The following is a 19,449-nucleotide window of genomic DNA, read 5'->3' as shown; positions in this document are numbered from 1 at the left end:
TAGCCTTGTACTTTCCTTTAATTTTTTACTGGCTTGCTCAGGGTGCCAGGCTATTGTCCATCATAGCTCTCTATTCAAATTGCTGATGGGATGGCCATTGTGCCAAACAGCAGGCTGTTGCTGCACAAGTTGTGTTCCTGCAGGTCTTTCCCTATCCTACACAAATACCGTATTTTTCGCACCATAGGGCGCACCTAATTTTTAGAGGAGGAAAACACACAAAAAATATTCTTAATCAAATGTTGCACTAAACTATTTAAAGCAGCAAAGCGGGCGGCTTCTGTCCGCTTTGCTGCTTTAAATTGAGCCTCAGAGGAGGGTAGGAAGGGGAACCATGGCTTATCTAAGTCCAGTTAATAATGCTGAGCCTGACTTATGGACATCGAGATTAGCCTGGCCGTCTCAGTGGAAATCTGGGGAGGCTGAGGTGGACTTTCCAGTGGTCAAAGTGTGGTTGTGTCTTCCTGCCCAGCATCTATTTCCTGCCCTCTTTCTCCCTTGCACCCCCACACCCTGCTTCGAGGGAAGGAAGCGGAGCCATGGATCCTCTGCTTGCAACTGCAGTGGATTCCATCCACTTTGAAGCAGGAAAGTGGGAGAGGAACTGCTTACACGAGCTGAGGAGGAGGGAATCCTCTGCAGCCGCAAGCAGAGGATCCATGGTCCCCTTCCTTCCCTCCTCCGTGGTTGCTTTGAAGCAGGAAGGTGGGAGAGGAGCTGCTTACATGAGTGTAAGCTGCTCCCCTCCCACTTTGCTGCTTCAAAGGGAGGTGGGGAGGAGGGAATCCGCTGCAGCTTCCCCCACCTCCCGGAGAGCCTGCAGAAGCCGCCAGCTCTTTAAAGGGGCTGCGCGGCTTCTCCTGGCTTTTCTGGGAGGTGGGGTGGGATTCCACCACCTCCCGCAAAACCGGCAGAAGCCGCCAGCTCTTCAAAGGGGCTGTGCGGCTTCTCCTGGCTTTTCTGGGAGGTGGGAGAAGGGACTGACTGGCTGCATCAGTCCCTTCTCCCTCCTGGGGAAAAGCCCGCAAGAGCGCATGAAGCTTGTGTGCAGCTCTTGGGAGCTTTCCCCGCCTGCCTCCCCCTTGCATTCGCTCCATAGGACGCACACATTTCCCCTTGCTTTTTAGGAGGGAAAAAGTGTGCCCTATAGAGCAAAAAATACGGTAAGCTTCACTGAGGAATTTCTTACATGACAGGAACTACCGTTGAAAAATAATGGTGATGGAACCACTGACTAATTCACTGTGGCTACTATATCTTAGTGACATTTTTGCAGTTGTGACCCTGGGATTTCAGTCCCTAAAATGAACTCCATAGCTGTTCACTGCATCCCTATTGGCTTCAGGCTTATCCTTTCAGCACTTGGGCCATGACAAGTGTTTAGTTGGTTCTGTAAGAGCTCGCTCGGTTGACTCTTCCCCTCTATAAACACTCTGAAAGCCAAGCCTCTGCAGCAGCTGATTAAATCAGCCACTCACCTCCCAACCCTTACAAAAGGGGTTTAGAAGAAAGCGTTTCCTGGTGCGAGATGAAGGCTCACCTCCTGGACTATCCCTGGCTTAATCTTGCTTGCTTCTTGCCTTTGAGCATTTCTGTCTCCTTGAAACTTGCTCTTTTCTGAGAAGCTGCCTTCCCATTATCTGAGCACCTGAACCATCCATTATATGAGTCACAGCTCCTGATTTTGACCGCACTCCTGGACAATATAGTATGCATTAAAAAGTGGGGAAGAAGAATCTACACTTCCTTCCAAATTCATCTCCCAAAGCAAAGCCCATGCCATTTGTGTGTTGGATTCAGATGTGTCACTTTAAATTTGATCTAAAATGCATACTTAAAGAATGCATTAAATATCCCCCCCCCCAAAAAAAATGTATGGAGTAGAAACATTGTGCTGTTATGAAGACGTGGATGTTGTTTGAATTAGCATGCTGAGCCTGCCATGTTAATAACAGACACTGACCTCATTATTAGCCACAAATCCTTTTGAATGTATTACTTAGTTGTGGGGGTCTTGTGTCTCCAAAGAAACCACCCACATGAAACATCTGTTTTTAAAACCTTTATAAATAGTTGCATGGTGTGTGTTTTTCCATTTCTGCCTTAACATAAGGACCAAGTGATGTCAAGTGTCTTGGCATTCTTTTCCACCAGGCACTCCCTCCCTATGATCCCATATCTGTAGAGCATATTTTAGAGCTGATTGTCTTAGCCCCTCCTGGTTTGCTGCATGTGTCTGCATTCTTCATGATAAAATCAAGGGTAAATTTAGCAGCACAGCACCGTAACCTCGTAACTAAACTATTACAACATGCTAGTGCCTTTAATCAAATAATTGTGTTATCTTGTTGCTTCCTCCCTTCTCTTTCCTTATCTCATTCCCTCCCCTGTTCCTTGTAACTGTAATTCATCAGGCCTTCCTGAAATGCTGGCAGACAGGAACGGGTCCATACCTTCATTTCTGTATGTTAAGTTGGCTCGAATATATTTGGACACAGTAAAAATAACCGTTCCAAATGGCTTCACATTCACAGATGGCATGATCAACTCTTTGGGCATGCTGTGTGATGGGAAAGAACATGCAAAACTCATGCAAAACTGGCTGTGATTTCCTAAAGGTAAAGGTAAAGGTACCCCTGCCCGTACGGGCCAGTCTTGACAGACTCTAGGGTTGTGCGCTCATCTCACTCTATAGGCCAGGAGCCAGCGCTGTCCGCAGACACTTCCGGGTCACGTGGCCAGCGTGACAAAGCTGTTCTGGCGAGCCAGCGCAGCACACGGAACGCCGTTTACCTTCCCGCTGGTAAGCGGTACCTATTTATCTACTTGCACCCGGGGGTGCTTTCAAACTGCTAGGTTGGCAGGCGCTGGGACCGAGCAGCGGGAGCGCACCCCGCCGCGGGGATTCGAACCGCCGACCTTTCGATCGGCAAGCCCTAGGCGCTGAGGCTTTTACCCACAGCCTACCCGCCTGCAAAAGAAGAAGATCAAATGGAAAGAACCCATTTAGCAAGAGTCATAGAAATCTTTACAGAGGAGGAGGATTCAATTTGACCTTTCTCCGCGAGAGCACGAATTGGGTAAATTTCCCCAGAAATGCACTACATGACTGTTATCTTTTATGCTATTGCACTGGAGCACATTCAAGTCAATGAGAGTTATACAAACAGTACTATCAGTTCCCAAGGAACACCATCTATCCTTCAACCTGCACTTCCTCAGCACTGATATCTATCCCACTGTCAGCAAGGATGTGCGGCGCTATTTCCAAAAGTGGCTTGTGCCCTTCCTTTGTATCTGTTGACAGATCTGCGCTCTCCTATTATCTCCAGTCACCAACAGTAGGACCTGTCACAGAAAGGGGCGGGGGTAGGAAGGTGGCGGGTATCTGATCTGCTATCGCGCGGCCCTATTATTTGTCCGATGACAGCGCCTTGTGATAAATGTTTCAGAAATGACATTTGAGATGATGGGGAAGAAAATTCTTAAGTAAGAGACTCCAGCTCAAAGTGTCTCCTGAGCCATAATACTGTCAGTCAAACATGGATATTTGCAAAGAAGTTAGAATGAAAAGTACAGAACGGGGGGTGGGGGGGGAATCAAATCTATTAGCACACCATGAAAGTCTTGTAAAAATGCACTGCAAACTCTGTAAAAAAATGTATTAAAATTATTTATTTATTTATTTATACCCTGCCCATCTGGCTGGGTTTCCTCAGCCGCTCTGGGCGGCTTCCAGCAGAATATTAAAATACAATGATTCATCAAATATCAAAAGCTTCCCTAAACAGGGTTGCCTTCAGATGTCTTCTAAAAGTCCGATAGTTGTTTATTTCTTTGACATCTGATGGGAGGGCGTTCCACAGGGCAGGTGTTACTACTGAGAAGTCCCTCTGCCTGGTTCCCTGTAACTTCACTTCTCGTAGTGAGGGCACTGAGCAGTAACATCCATAGTTATACAGTGGTACCTCGGGTTACAGACGCTTCAGGTTACAGATGCTTCAGCTAACCCAGAAATAGTACCTCGGGTTCAGAACTTAGATTCAGGATGAGAACAGAAATTGGGTGACGGCGGTGGGAGGCCTCATTAGCTAAAGTGGCACCTCAGGTTAAGAACAGTTTCAGGTTAAGAATGGACCTCTGGAACGAATTAAGTTCTTAACCCGAGGAACCAGTGTATTTCCAAATAGACTGCATCATTTCCTGCTTGGCAGGGGGTTGGACTCGATGGCCCTTGTGGTCTATTCCAACTCTATGATTCTATGATTTCCCCTGTCCTTGGGTTTCTCTCATTGTCTCTATCTGCCATAGAGGTGAACAGTAGGAGCTGGTGTTTGGAAGCAAGCTGTAGAGCCAACTTCCTGACACCTGCATGACTGGATGGATCATAAGAATATAAGAAAAGTCCACTAGATAACACCAATGGTCCATCATCATGTTCTCAGAGTAGTCAAGCAGATACCTGTGCGAATCCCAGAAGCCAAACCCAGGCACAACAGAATTCTCCCCTCCTTTGGTTTCAAGCAACTGGTATTCAGAAGAACGGTTCCCTGTGACTGTTGGAGGCACAGTATCACCATCATAGCTAGTAGCCATTAATAGCCTTATCCTCCACAAATTTGTCCAACAGTTGAAGGTAGTTTTGCTTCTAAATACCAGTTTCTGAAAACCACAGAATGGGGGTGTGCTCTGGTGCTCAAATCCTGCTTGTGGATTTCCCAAACTGTGAAACTATACAGCTGAATTTCTGCAAGCAAGATCAAACAAAGAGATGATGCTTCAGAGTGTTTTCCTTAAAAATAGCTTCAGCTTGAGTCGCTTTTGTGCCCAATGCATGGTGGAGGTAAGACTGCTGGTTTTTACTGAACCACAGCAAAGGGGAATTGTGCAGCAAGAGGTAGCTCAGTTGGCTATAGCGTGGTGTTGACAATGCCAAGGTTGTATGTTTGACAGCTTAAGGGACAGCTACATATTACTGCAATGGAGGAGCTTGGGCTTCAGGGTCCCATCCAACTCTATGATTTTATGAGGAAGCTGTGACAACTCTATTGCTCAGTTCTGTCTTTCAGAACTGCAGGCATCCACTCTAAAGAAGTCAACAAGAAATGTCCTAGAGGGCAGAAAAAATGTGGAATTAGGGCAAACCTTGCCTTTATGTAGGGAACAAACAAAAAAACAAGGTGGTGTAGGTTCTTAGAGAAAATGAAATTTGGGGAAAGGGGCAATATTTTCATTAGATTACAATGAAGACTTTTTTCCTCATAAAATTTCATGGAAACCCTGGATCAAAAACTCATTATGTTCCATCGTTGTTTTCATTTTGGCTTTTGTGTGTGTGTGTAAAATGGCTTTTAAAGACAGCCCCCAGCAGCTACAGGCTCCCTTGATGTCTAAAGCCAGCTTAGAGTAATAAAAGAAAATAATTCTCTACACACAGGAAACATAATGAAAATATTTTTTTGTAATGAATGTAGACCGTTGTATTCAAGGCTTTATTTTATCCAGGCTTCTTTTCTTGACCCTGAGGGCAAATGCTCATGACAGCTGGTCTAAAGATATACCCACAGGAGCCAGGAAGTGGTTTTTATTGCAGCATTTCGCACAACAGCTCTTGATTCTCAGGCTAGGCTGGAAATGGCATAGCTGCTGCCCGGCCTCCTCAAAACTTTTTCCCATTGCAGATTTAGAGTCCATCCAAGTTGCAGGATCTTTTTTTATCTATTTGCTGATTTACTTTCCAATGGAGACGATGGTCCAAAGCAAATGTGATGTTCAATACACAATTATCAGCTGTATGAAATGTGTGCTGCTTTTCAGTTAATAGCAGTCATGAGGGTCCCAGTCTACATCAGGAACATGAAGTGGAGCAAACAGGACTTTAGCCCACACTGTGGTCCTGATCCAAATCCCCCCCCTACATTATTTGCATCAGGAAGGAGGTTCTGTTGTCATCCAAGAATTGTTTAGCCACTTTAATAAATGTCGCATGATAGTTAAATCACATGACAGTGCTAGTCCCTTATTGAACGGAGTCCTAAGGATAAAAAAGTGGTGTTTAATGCCGTAATCCTGCGAAGACTTACATAGGAGTAAGCCCTACTCTCCACAGTGGAAATTACCTTTGTGTAAATGCACATGGGTTTCTGCTGCATTTACCGGTAATTGAATGCAAAATTTACAGATGGACACATCCTTATTTTAAAATCTAGCTATTTTTCTGGATTCCGCACTATAATTTTCACTGAGTGCTTGGACTGAGTCCTAGAATCCTCCTGTCTTTTCTCCAAAGCATCGTAAGCACTTGCCCTGCTTTGGGAAGAAGAAGGGAGGGCTCTAGGACCCTGTCAGAACCCTCACACCTCATTCCCAAAGCCCATAATCACAGTTTTGTGCAGGGGGCGGGAAATAAATTAATAGAGAATGTGTCCTCTGCTCTCCATTTGGAAGAAACTACAGAACAAAAGATAATACTCTTCTCCCTGCCAAATCCCCCCTCCTCCCAAATACAACTAAGAACAAAACAAAACAGTACCTGTGCTGTGATACAATCACGTTTGACTCTTCCCCTTTTCTTTTTGGTAGCTCACATTTCATAATGTGCACAATGTTGTTTACATCTTTCATGCAACATTCAGTTTTCATGAAATCAAAGTGTTTTTTTGCTTATCAATCTGCAGGGTGTGTGAAGAAATGCACAAAAAGCAATGAAGTTATGTGAAGGTGACATTTCACAGTTCTAGCATTCTGTCTTAGCCACTTGCAATTACATGAAAAACAACAACCACATGCTGCAGTTAAGTACCTGTTAGAAAGATCACACATGATGGTCAGCACATATTCACATTAAGAAGAAGTCAACATGTGGTTTGACTGTCATGGCTGTCAGAGGCTTCACTTAGTTTTTTTTCTGGAGTTCTGGAGACTTTGGAGCACATACATTAATGCAGGGTCAGCCATTCTATTCACACATGGAACACGAGGGTTTCATTGAAATAATATGGACACAAAAATGCCACATATGCTCGGAGAAATAAAGAACTGTGTACAGTGGTACCTTTGTTCTCAAACTCCTTGGTACTCCAACCCCTTGGTTCTCAAATGCCGAATCACCAATCAGCTGCACCTTGGTTTTCGAACATTTCAGAAGTCAAATGGACTTCCAGAACGGATTAAGTTTGGCGCTTTTGTTTTGCTATTTATTTTGCGTTTTTGTGGCTTTTTTGGTTAATTTGTTTTTGTGACTATGTGGAACCCAGTTCGGCTACTGATTGATTGATTGATAATGTGACTGCAGACGGGGATAAAAGCCCCCCATCCAAACAATGACTATCATCCATGCAGGTAAGATTTTTTTTTATCACCTACAATACTGTCTTATTTATTTTATAGTATGGTACATTGATTATTGCTTTCATTTTATGGATCAATGGTTTCATTAGATAGTAAAATTCATGCTAAATGTCTGTTTTAGGGGTTGTTTTTAAAAGTCTGGAATGGATTAATCCATTTCGCATTACTTTCTATGGGGAAAGCATGCCTTGGTTTAGGAAAGCTTTGGTTTTGGAAAGGACTTCCAGAACGGATTAAGTTTGAGAACCAAGGTACCACTGTACAGTGGTACTTCGGGTTACATGCACTTCAGGTTACATACGCTTCAGGTTACAGACTCCGCTAACCCAGAAATAGTATCTTGGGTTAAGAACTTTGCTTCAGGATGAGAACAGAAATTGTGCAGCAGTGGCGCAGCGGCAGCAGGAGGGCCCATTAGCTAAAGTGGTGCTTCAGGTTAAGAACAGTTTCAGGTTAAGAACAGACCTCCAGAACGAATTAAGTTCTTAACCCAAGGTACAACTGTATATGGAAAGGGGCATGGCCACCATCTGATCCCAAACCCAGATGTTGTTGGACTACAACTCTCATCATCCATGACTAATGGCTAAGATGGTTTAAGCATTGAGGTGGCAGGCCATAATCTGAATGCTTCATCAAGTTCCCAGGACCTTTCAGAAAAGAGCCATAGGGGTAGAATAATGTGTTGCATGCAGAAGAATCCAGATTCATTCTCTGCTAAAAGGATTTCAGAAAGCTGTGCTAGTCCTTGGAGAGCTGCTGTCAGTCAAATTTATCAGTAATGGGCTAGATGGATGGTGATCTGAATCTGTGCAAGATGGCTTCAGCAATTTAGCTAGTAGGCCACCAAAAGCACTTCAGGGGCATCATTTACAAAGGAGCACTTACAGGGAACTGATCATTTCAGAATGAAATGCTCAGACACTCCTTCATTATCTCAATATTTGAATCTATGCTCAATAAAAAGGCACCACAGATGTAAATTAAGCCCCCCAAATATTCATGTGAATTGCCCATGAGTTATCCCATAATTAATCTTAAATTTCATCTGCATAAAATCTCTACAAATCAGCTAACCCAGAGAGAACTGATTACGTTCCATGTATGTTTAATCCCCCTGCTGAGGCTGATACATGATAGGGATTGCTGAGGTATTTGTAACTTTAATAAAAAAACCCCCCTCATCTTTTACCAGTTTAAGAACAGTCATTTCTTTATAGAAATCTGCAAATGCATCCAAAAACAATGCAGATAGCAGCTATTAAATAGATGCTTTTATAAATTATCCATTTTCTTACATGCATAAAAACCTCAATTAAAGCAACATAAATCCTATCAAATTGTATGCTGAAAGCATGCATATATTGTTGGAATTAATGTGATTTTTCTATGTTTGTACCAATAGATGGTGCTAGCAATTGCCATATTTTTCTGTCACTTTAATTTAGGCCGTAAAAGTCTTCAGCAATTATTGGAGGGTGGGGGGAGGAACAATCTATTCATGTGACAATTAAAGCAGGAAATGTCATCTTACTGACACTCAACTTTTTTACAGAGTGAAAAGGGTAACAGAGCAGCCAAAAGCTGTTTTGGCTGTTCTAATTTTCCACTGCAAATGCATAGAATTTGCAAATGAGAGAGGTATCTTTTCCTCCCCTACAACTTATCATCAAAGATATTCAAATGCTTATGCTGTGCTACGTAGTTGTCTGGGAATGAACATTTTTGTCTAGTGAAGATGAGACAGGAAGCAACAAGCAAAGACTGTTTCAAGCGCTATTTAGGTTGTAAAGCCTTTAAGTCAAAGGGATGGTTTGTGTTATCTATCAACACTAGGACAGGGATTTGTACAGTATACTAAAAACTTATAGTCCAAGATTTTGCTCAGAACTACAAGTCAACTAGACTCCTAGAGTTGGATGGCCTTTAAGGCCATCCATTCTAACCGCTTGCTTGATGCACCCACAAGAGCACCTCCAAGATATGGTGGTCCGGCTTCTTCTGGAAGGCATCTAACAAGGGGACACCCCCCCACACACACACCTCCTGCCACTAGATAATCTGTTCCATGAGGTGCTACATCGCTCTCCCTCTACCAGCCTGATAAGAAGATTTCCTCCTTTCGTGTTCTGGGCAGTCTCACTTGAAACTGCAGCTTTGGGAGTGAGCAACTGAGTTATTCTCTCATACTTAAGAACAAAGAAAAACAGTTCAGATACCAAACTATGATATCAGGAAGAAGGTGTTCTCTTAGTCTTTTCCCTGACAAGGTACTGGTAATTGTGCACAGGCAAGTTATTATTTAACTTGAAGATGAATTTAAGCATTTAATCCTCCAGCCGCAATCTGAAGTCAAACAGTCCAGAAAAGGAGAGGCACGTCACATGTGTCTCCTGTTTGCATTTGATCTCTTTAATCCATGTATTCATGTCATTTAGGCTATGTACAGTTTATAATAGAAACATTTCTGCACTTGTTATTTCTGCGCAGTCCATACATAATCAAGATCTGCTGTGTATTTTTTTGCACCTGAAAAGTGCTTCTTGAGAAACTGTGATCATGATTGGGGGGGGGGAGCTTATTGCAGATTGAGTCTGCATGATCCCACAGTGTGTCCATGTGAAAACAGATGTCATTGGTTCTGGCAATGGGGGTGTATCTATACCTGCTGAATGATGGATGGGCTTATACCAGGATCATAACCACCACTTCTTCATTCACCTGGGATATGTGCAGAGAAGAAAAGGCATGGATAGCTTAAGGAAGGGGAGGGTTTTCAAAAGCATATCAAATAACCACACCCACCATTGTGGATGGTTTGATCTAGAACAGGCATGACCAGCTCCCAAGAGACTGTGATCTACTTCCAGTATATAAAAACCTCACAGTGATCTACCTATTGCCATTGCCAAGAGTTGTTAAGCTTTTTTAAGGGAAGAGTGCCCAAAGTAGTGGAGCTTTTTTAAAATAAATAAATAAAAATAAGTACCATCGCAATTGACCAGGAACATCGCCGCGATTGACTGGTAGATCATGATTGACCTGTTGGACATGCCTGATCTAGAATAAATCTAGATGGTGATGATGATTGATTATTCCATTTTGAGAAAAGCTATATTTTTGTGATACAAACAGGTTAGTTTGTATGCAACCTTACTCTCTTGCCGAAATAAGGGGTATCATTTCATTGTATACCCTCTGTGAAGGTCAGGGGGCTAGATAACAACTTGAATTGTTCAGGAAACAAGGGAATATTTATTTATTTATTTATTTATTTATTTATCTAATTTTTTAAATTTATACATCACTTGATTGTAAAAAAAACCTCAAAACAATTTACAACAATAAAATCAAGAGAGAGAGAAAACACAACAGTACTTTAAAATGTACAAAAGTTAAAATACCAAAACAGGTTAAAATTACCTCAAATTCCTAAGCGTGTGAATAGGTTTGTCTAAATGATAATGTTTTTAGCTGCTCCAAAAAGTGTACAGTGAAGGTGTCTGCTTGATCTCAATTGGCTGGGGTGCTGGACAGAGTTTTCAAACTCCATCTCCTAACATGTAATGCATGTTAGGACACCACTTTCTCTGCATATATTTTGCTTAGCTTGTCATCTTCAGGTGGCAGTCCAAAGTCTTTGCCCCTAATTCATATAATCATATTCAGACTACAGTGCAGTTCCACCATAGCTTTAGGGAAGACATGGAAGACATGCATATGTTCAAGATCAGGACATTGTAAAATAAATACGGTAAATAAGGCCTATGTTATAAGTGAAGAGGAAATGATGACACTCTTGAAAGCATCGTTGCGCTCTGCCTTCTGATACTGCAGCTACTGCAAATTTGTCCTTTCTTTCAATTGCACCACAAAGCCAAGAAACAAAGAATTAGCTGTACCTAAATTCAATAACCAAAGAAAAAGGTCAGACGAAGAACCTCCTCCTCAGCCTAATGCAGGTATTTGCTTCTGAATAAACTGACGTGTGCAGCAAGTAGCTTTGGCATAATGGGGATTCTGTTTTCCTGTAATTAAAAACAAGTTTCCAGACCAGAATTTCCCCACTCTCTTATCTATTTGTATACCTCTAATTAATGTCAGATAGTTTTCTAAGAATATCAGAAAAGGAAAACAAAGCCTATTTGTGCAAGTATAAAATGAAGGGATTTCTTTAAGGGTGGGGGGGATATAAAGGGCTTTCAGAAACTGTTACTGCTGCTAACTGTAGGTACTAAATACAACTGATAATTCTCTAGAAGATGCAGACATGCTCAAGCAAAAATAGAATTAATGGAGTCATCCATCATCATGATGTTGCTTAACAAGCGATTCCTTGTTTTTCTGAATATTGTCTCTGTGAAACAGTCAGATCTTAATTCATGAACTGCCCTGGGAAAAAAATGTACATATTTAAAAATACATAAATGTGTTGGGATAATCATAAAGCTGTAAGACTGAAGATTATTTCAAGGCCACAGATAAGAAGGATATGCCTTAAAACAGCTACTCATATTAATTTTCTGAATGTGCATTCTTAAGATACATGTCAGGAAGGATGCCAGGAATAAGGCCAGTGTAGCTAAACTCTCAAATGTATTTGAATCACTGTCTTCCAGTGGTGTCACCAAATACATGCACATAAATAAATAACTCCCCTGCTTTAAAGGTGAGTGTGGATCCTTCTGTAGCCATAACACACCCCATCAACACAACATGAAGAAGATATTAACAGGTGGTGAGCTTGCAGAAGTTAGAAAAAAACTTACTTTAAAAAGGAAAAAATCCTGGAGGGACCACCCAGAAGAGAAGGTACATAGTGCCCAGGGAATGCTGACTGACTATTGGGGTTTGGGGTGAATAGCAGGTGGGGCTGGGGATGGAATGGATTTTCTTGGGGAGGGCAAAGCTGGCAGGCTGGAGCACCTATCAGGAATACTTAACCTTCATCCAGTTTTCTGGGGTGAGACACTTACCCCAGGTGCACTTTTCATTGTGCAGTTTACACTTAAGTAGATGTGTAAGAGGGCATTGCCACAAATGGTCACCTGTACAACATCCTCTAATTTCGGCCAATTACCACTTATTGTATTCCTTCTGGAAACAAAAAGCCACCTCCAGCATATTATTATTTATTAAATTTGCATTAATAAATTTGCATCCGTAGAACTCAGGATCTGATCCAGCAGGACTTTTCTTATGTTTTTTATGGCCTGAGAGGAATGAGAGCAGGATCCCATGCTGTCAATATTCCACTTGCAGATCAGATCAGTGTGGCAAGTGCAGTAATGTGTGTGTGGAGGGGAGTTTTATATTCTTATTTACAATGCATAAGAGCATAAATAAAATTTAAATGAAGTAAATGTGAAAAAAGAGGAAATAGTGAGACTAAGAAACAAGTCATTAAATTGGGTGGTGGGAAACGATTTTGAGAAATAATTAGTTCCAGAGTTTCCGTCTTTTGCTGAATCTGCTGGTTCTATCGTTCTTTCAAAATCCCTTATCCTTTCTTATTTCTGTGTTCTTATTATGATATATATATGCTGGTTTCTCTTCTTATTCCTTTTAGTTTTTACTTAATAAGTTGTGTATATTAATGGGGGTGGTAAAATTAGAGTAGGAGACCTAATGGGGAGTAGTTGTTAAATTTCTATGTTGTTGTTTAGTCCTTTAGTCGTGTCCGACTCTTCGTGACCCCATGGACCAGAGCATGACAGGCACTCCTGTCTTCCACTGCCTCCCGCAGTTTGATCAAACTCATGCTGGTAGCTTCAAGAACACCATCCAACCATCTCATCCTCTGTCATCCCCTTCTCCTTGTGCCCTCCATCTTTCCCAACATCAGGGTCCTTTCCAGGGAGTCTTCTCTTCTCATGAGGTGGCCAAAGTATTGGAGCCTCAGCTTCAGGATCTGTCCTTCCAGTGAGCACTCAAGGCTGATTTCCTTAAGAATGGATACATTTGATCTTCTTGCAGTCCATGGGACTCTCAAGAGTCTCCTCCAGCACCATAATTCAAAAGCATCAATTCTTCGGCGATCAGCCTTCTTTATGGTCCAGCTCTCACTTCCATACATCACTACTGGGAAAACCATAGCTTTTACTATACGGACCTTTGTTGGCACGGTGATGTCTCTACTTTTTCTAGACAGCATCTTAAAAAGTAGGAAAAGTAGGAAAAAAAGTAAATTTCTATAGAATATTGAAAAATGTTGAAGTAAGCCAGTAAAAAAAAGTCACATAAAGTCAGGACTTTTCAAATAACATCAAAGAGGGAGGACTTGCTGCCTGATCTCTGCCGGTCTAAGCCACTCTAGGGAGTAAGTGTTATGAAACTTACTGCTGAGCAAACCCATGCACCTCAGCTATAAGCCCATCTACTTTTACCTTTCCTGTGGCATTGCGATCTGGGGCTTTTCAGTTTAGACAAAAGGCAAGCAAGAAAAGCAGGGCTACTGACAGGGGTACTTGAATGCCTGTTTGAACAAGGAGGCTGCTTTACCGGCTTTTTCAGTGGTATTATCTAAGAACATAAGAAGAGCCTGCTGGATCGGGCCAATAGCCCATCTGTTCCAAGCATCCTGTTCTCACAGAAGCCAACCAGAAGCCTACAGTATAAGAAGCCCACAAGCCTACAGTAAAAGAAGCTTGCAGACTTCCCACATGCATCAGGTCATCTTTTTATTTTATTTTATTTATTCAATTTATATACTGCCCTTCATCTGAAGATCACAGGGCATTGGTTGGCTGTTGTGAGAACAGGATTCTAGCTTGGCTTGACTCACTTTATGTTCTTGGAAGCCATGTTGTCTTGAGCTATCTTGGATGTATTGAAAGATCTGTGTGTCAGCCTTGGCACCTGTTTGGTACCACCAATCAATAAAGTAAGGCCTCTGCCTAAGTGACCTTGTCTATCATGTCGGGAGAGGTTTTATAGCGTTACTGGGCAGCAATGATGTAGTGCAAAGAAACAGAAAACAGTAACTTTCATGCTGCTTTTGAAGCAGTGGCTGGATGGACATCTATCATGCATTGTAGGGGTTTGGACTAGCTGGCCAGTGGGGTTCTTTCCGATTCTATGATTCTATGAAACTCCCTTTATTTTAAACATTCTAATACCCTTTCTAAACTGAAATGTGTTTGTGTATGGCTTACTTGTTTCTCAGGGCTTACTTGTTGACAATAAAAGGGCATAGAAGGGAACTTTGCAAACCTTCGCTCCAAGCCTCTTTGCTAATTCCACTCCAAGTAATCTGACTGTGGCTTAGAATCAAGGACAACAATTGAGAATGAGGGCAAATTGAGGAGCTTATTATATAGTACAAAAATAAGATGCTGAAGAGAGAAGTACAGAGTTGCTGTGATTTACTTAAGGGTATCATATTCACATTGTCATGGATATGCCAATCACAGCACGCTGAGAAATCGTTCCATCTGGTAATTCTGCTCTTTATAGTGCCAAAATGAGTTCTTCAGGAGATATCTAGCACAGAAACATGCATTACCATTTCTATAGATAGCACTGGGACAACATTACTTTTTTAACAGCACAAACCTATTATACAGATATGACATTGTTGAAAATTCAAGGGAGAACCAGGAGACAGTGGGTTTGGAGGCAAAAGAGTCAGGGGAAAGGTGGGGGCTAATTTCAGATGGAGTCCGGGGACAGGAGAAACTGTGTGTTAATGGTGCAAAACTATATGAAGAGATGACAAAAACTAAATTTCATATATTGATTCAAAATAACCAAGCAGCTCTTTGGCAGCAGGTCTCCCTCGTAGTTTTAAATTCATGACATGCATAGTTTTACATTTTGTTTGTACAACACACAACTAGAAAAATTTGCTATCTTTTTCTTTAACCAGAAGGTACATTCTTGGAATGTAAACATTCCAAAGTACTCTTGTGGATTTCCTGCCCTTCAGGATGAACATCAGTGACTGATAATGTTTTCAATAAAAAAAAACCACCGTGCTATTACTATCTTTTGATCCAACTCCATTTGCCAGCCTTGTCGTGGATATATTATTCATTCCATATCTATATTGCAAGATAGTCTGGAGGACCTGGGTATGTTGAGCCAGATTCAGGTGGATCAGAAGGGAAATTGCCAAGACTGCATATTTTACTGGGAAGTTTCTTCCATATTCAAACTCTTCTGTTCAAGGAGGAGGAATGTTGCAAATAACCCACAGAACAATATTTGATCTGGGCATTCGTCAGTGGAAAAAAATACACATGAGCAGAATAAAAAGGAGCCACAAGCTTGATTTTACAGAAACCATTTCAAATTCAGTTATGGCATGTTAATTGCCTGTAGTAGCAATGATGGGTGAGTGCCAGTAGTAGCAGTAATAGTAATCCTATACTCAAAAATTAAAGAGTGTGGTTCATAAGTAATTTAATTACCTAGATATGAGCTATGATTTTAGATTCCCCATGATAGCAGCTGTATTAATTCAGTTTCAGACTAACTTCTTTAAGCTGAAGTCAGTTTGACTATTGCCTTCAAACCAAGTAGATCAAGCTTGTTAGTGTGCATTATTTTTTTTACTGGTTTTACACTCTTTTTGCCACAATCCAGTGAAGTTATTCATCACTATCCATGGTGTGCACAGTACCTGCTTAAAACACAGCTAGGTTGCTCTTTCTCTCAAGCTGGCTTGAAGGGAAATGGATCAAGCAGCTGCATTTCGTAAGAAATGATGGCATAGATATAGGATAAATACAGATTGTAGCTGTCTTGGGTATGGCGCTTCCCAAACTAGCAGTGGGAGTGTACAGCATGAAGGCCTGCATGCATGAGGGCTAAATATATATCTCCTATATAAAGATTATAAATTATACCCATATATATATATATCTGGCTCCCTAAATTAGAACTAGGTTATATGTTGCAAATATGATCTCTCTGTTCCACATAAGGTCAGGGATGGGGGACCTCAAGCCCAGGGACCAAATATCCCCCTCTTTGCCCTTGGGATTCTTCCCAGACCACACATCTTCCCCCCAGCTCACATTCCTCACCAGCCCTGCTTCACACTCTCCTTGTGTGCTTTTACCTGCTTGGGATGTCTCCTTGAACTGTGATACTTACATGGATGAAGGACAGAGTAGGTTATGTGGCTTGGGAGGGCATGTGAACTGGAAAGAGTCTCAAGAGTCAAACACAGAGGTCTAGAGGGTGTGTGTGTGTGTGTGTGTGTGTGTGTGTGTGTGTGTGTGTGTGTAGAAACTAGCCTGTTGGACAAAGGAAAAATTCACATCCATTGCTCCACAAAATTTTGCCTCTGGTTCTCCCCTGGCATGTGACCCTCAGAATGTTGCTGAGTAGGGAATCTGTGAACCTCAGACTGAAAAGGTTTCCCCTCTCTGATGTAGGTTCTCAAATCTGCAGGTTGAGAAAAGGTGCAAGTACTAAAATACAGCTCCTTGAGCAATTCTCTCCCCTACTCCAAATTATTCAAATATGGCATGGATCTGCCCCCCCCTTTTACCACATGGATAAATTCTACAAAAGAAATTATACTGTCCTCTCTCCTTTAAAAACGAGATTAAAAGACCCACTATTTCATCACCAGCGACTGCCATTAATTGCTAACGCTGAAAGGGAGCTTGACATATCCCTGGATGGCACATCTGTTAACTGTATGTAGACTGCAATCAGTTAAATAGGTTTCCCAACAAATGGCTTGTCAAAGTCTTGACACAAGAATTACTTAGGTTTGTTGCCAGCCATTCACTTTTCTCTTTTTAACTGCCCATCTTGTGCCTACGCACAAGAATGTGAAATATTGGGGGGGGGGGAGATTTCGCTATTGATCAGGAAGCTTAAGTGAGCAAACGTATTCTCTCCTTACTTCCCGGGGGGGGGGGGTTCAGGGTCAATCCAAATAGGTTTATTTTCCCCTCACCTATCCCAATCTGGGCCTCAGCCCTTGAGCAGGGGATTCAATCCTGTGGGGCAGTGGAGGATTCAGTCCTGCTAGGATCTACTTCCCTGGTGCATTTCCTGCAGGAAACATGCTGGCAAAGCAGACCCCCTACAGCAGTGTACCCCAAACTTACAATAATTACATACCACTATTGAGAGTTTCATCTTACTGGCATACCCCTTATTGGGCAAGGATAATGTGGGGGTAGTTTTAATAATATAGTACATGTACTACTTTATAGAAACAAGAGCAGAATCTGCCATGTACCTTCTGAAACCCTTCCATGTACCCCTGAAGGAACTTCTTGCAGCCAATCAGAAGCCGCGCTTTGGAAGTCAAACATTTCGGAATGTTTGAACAAACTTCCAGAACAGATTCTGTTCAACTTCCGAGGTACAACTGTACTCCTCCCTGTTCAGGAGAAGTCAAAGGCAAACCTGAGTGGAACCAGGATCTGAGTGAGCCAATCCAAAAGGTTCTTCTCTATCTCTTGCATCCAAAATCAACTGGGGAAGTCTGCTGGCCATTTCCCAGTTCCTGGGATGAAAGCCTGAAGGCTGTGGGTTACTCTATGCTCAAGTAGTTTAAAGGTTTGCAAGCACTACCAAAAGGTTATAGCCATTAATGGTGCTTCACCCCCTTGCACAGTGCATGTGCACAGTGGACTCCATGATAACTGCCTCCCAACCCTGATGTATAGAGACAGTTCTGTAATCATTAATTCTTAAAGGAACAGGTGGCCAGATGTAATTGATCCAGATATAATCCATTGGTGCCACCTGATTTGTGGTGTCTGAAAAACACATTGTTGCTGCATTCACAATCTCCTCTTTGTACCAGTCCCCCCATACAGAGGGTTTTATTCTTGATCCAAAAAAATAACAGGAGGGCCTGAAGCTTGCATGTACGATAAGTAGAGTGAAGTGGGAGAGAGTGTGCCTTGTGGTGTGAACAGTATGGTTGACCTGTGACCTCTAGAACCTCCTGACAGACAGCAGTGATATGTACTGGGGCCCAGCATACCTAGCTGGAGACTGGAACTATGTTCTGGTTGCCCATCTGAGAAATGAATCCAGTTTTACATCTAATTAATTTTGGAGCAGATTTGGATGGGAACTCGCAGCAGGACCTGAAAGTGCCAAGGGTGCTGAATCCTAACGATGATCTCTCTTCACGCCTTCATGTCACAGGGCCTGTTAACTATTATTGCTTTAGTTTTCTTGTTGACGTCTGCATCCCAGCTCTGAAATAAGCACAAATGCTGCAGTTTGTGGAGTTTCAGTACCGACGACCAGGGTAGCGGAGTAGGTGTTTGACACAAACAACATGATATGTGTTTCACTCTCTCTTGGGAGCTGGAACAAGTGCACTTGCATCAGTAACTGCCATCAAAATATTTCCTGTGATGTACTTTACATCTATTTATAACAGACTTTAGTTGAAACAAGTTTTGATTTTAAATGAGGAGCCTCTGATTCCTTGGCAACTTGGAAGGCATTCAGTCATTCACTCAACCTGTTTAGGTTAATATCATGATGTTTAAAGGATGCATTCCTGATCACTTGAGTTTTGCCACCAAGAGCAACAGAAGCAGTTGCACCCCTAAATTAGCATGAATTTAGTTATCGTAAGCCTTTTAATTTTTATATGCAATTAAACCTGGGGGGTCAGAACTAGGTCACAATTATCTATGAGCCATAAAAATGTCTCTGTGACAAACCTTTGGCTCTTTTCGAACCCAAGGGAGCTTTATCATGTTTCTAGAAGGAGGAAACAATAACCCACAAGGGACCGATGGCATTTTATTACTCATAGAAATATGGCATAAAACTGAACTGATTAAGATCAGCTTCATCCACACTTGCCATGAATACTGATACTACCAATTTTTTACATTCACCATGCTGTTCAGATGAATTCTATATATGTATCCTGCTTTATAACAGCAACTGCATAGAACAGAGTAATTAAAATAACTGCAGAAATGTACCAGTATTATTCTGCAACATCCTCTCTCCTCCAAACAATTATATTTCTAAGAGGCATGTTGAGGTTTCAGAAGTAAAGGTCTTGCAACTGCAGGGCCAAGAGGTTACAGGGTTGGAATCAGTCACTATAATAGAAACTTGTGGTTAATTCTCAGTGTTATTAATGAAAGGCAA

General features: G+C 41.9%; 1 protein-coding gene across 1 annotated transcript in view; it reads left to right on the top strand.

Annotated features, from left to right (window-relative positions):
- Window positions 1-7,304: 7,304 nt before the first annotated feature.
- Window positions 7,305-19,449, top strand: part of LOC309539061 (uncharacterized protein) — a 230,455-nt gene continuing 218,310 nt past the window's right edge. Inside the window, exon 1 of the mRNA XM_082234866.1 lies at window positions 7,305-7,341. Within this exon, the coding sequence (XP_082090992.1) occupies window positions 7,323-7,341 (19 nt within the window). The 5' untranslated portion in view covers window positions 7,305-7,322. The remainder of the gene's footprint in view (window positions 7,342-19,449) is intronic.

This window comes from Podarcis vaucheri (assembly GCF_965113315.1).
Source record: "Podarcis vaucheri genome assembly, chromosome: 8".
Taxonomy (NCBI): Eukaryota; Metazoa; Chordata; class Lepidosauria; order Squamata; family Lacertidae; genus Podarcis; species Podarcis vaucheri.
This window is presented reverse-complemented; position numbering and strand designations above follow the sequence as displayed.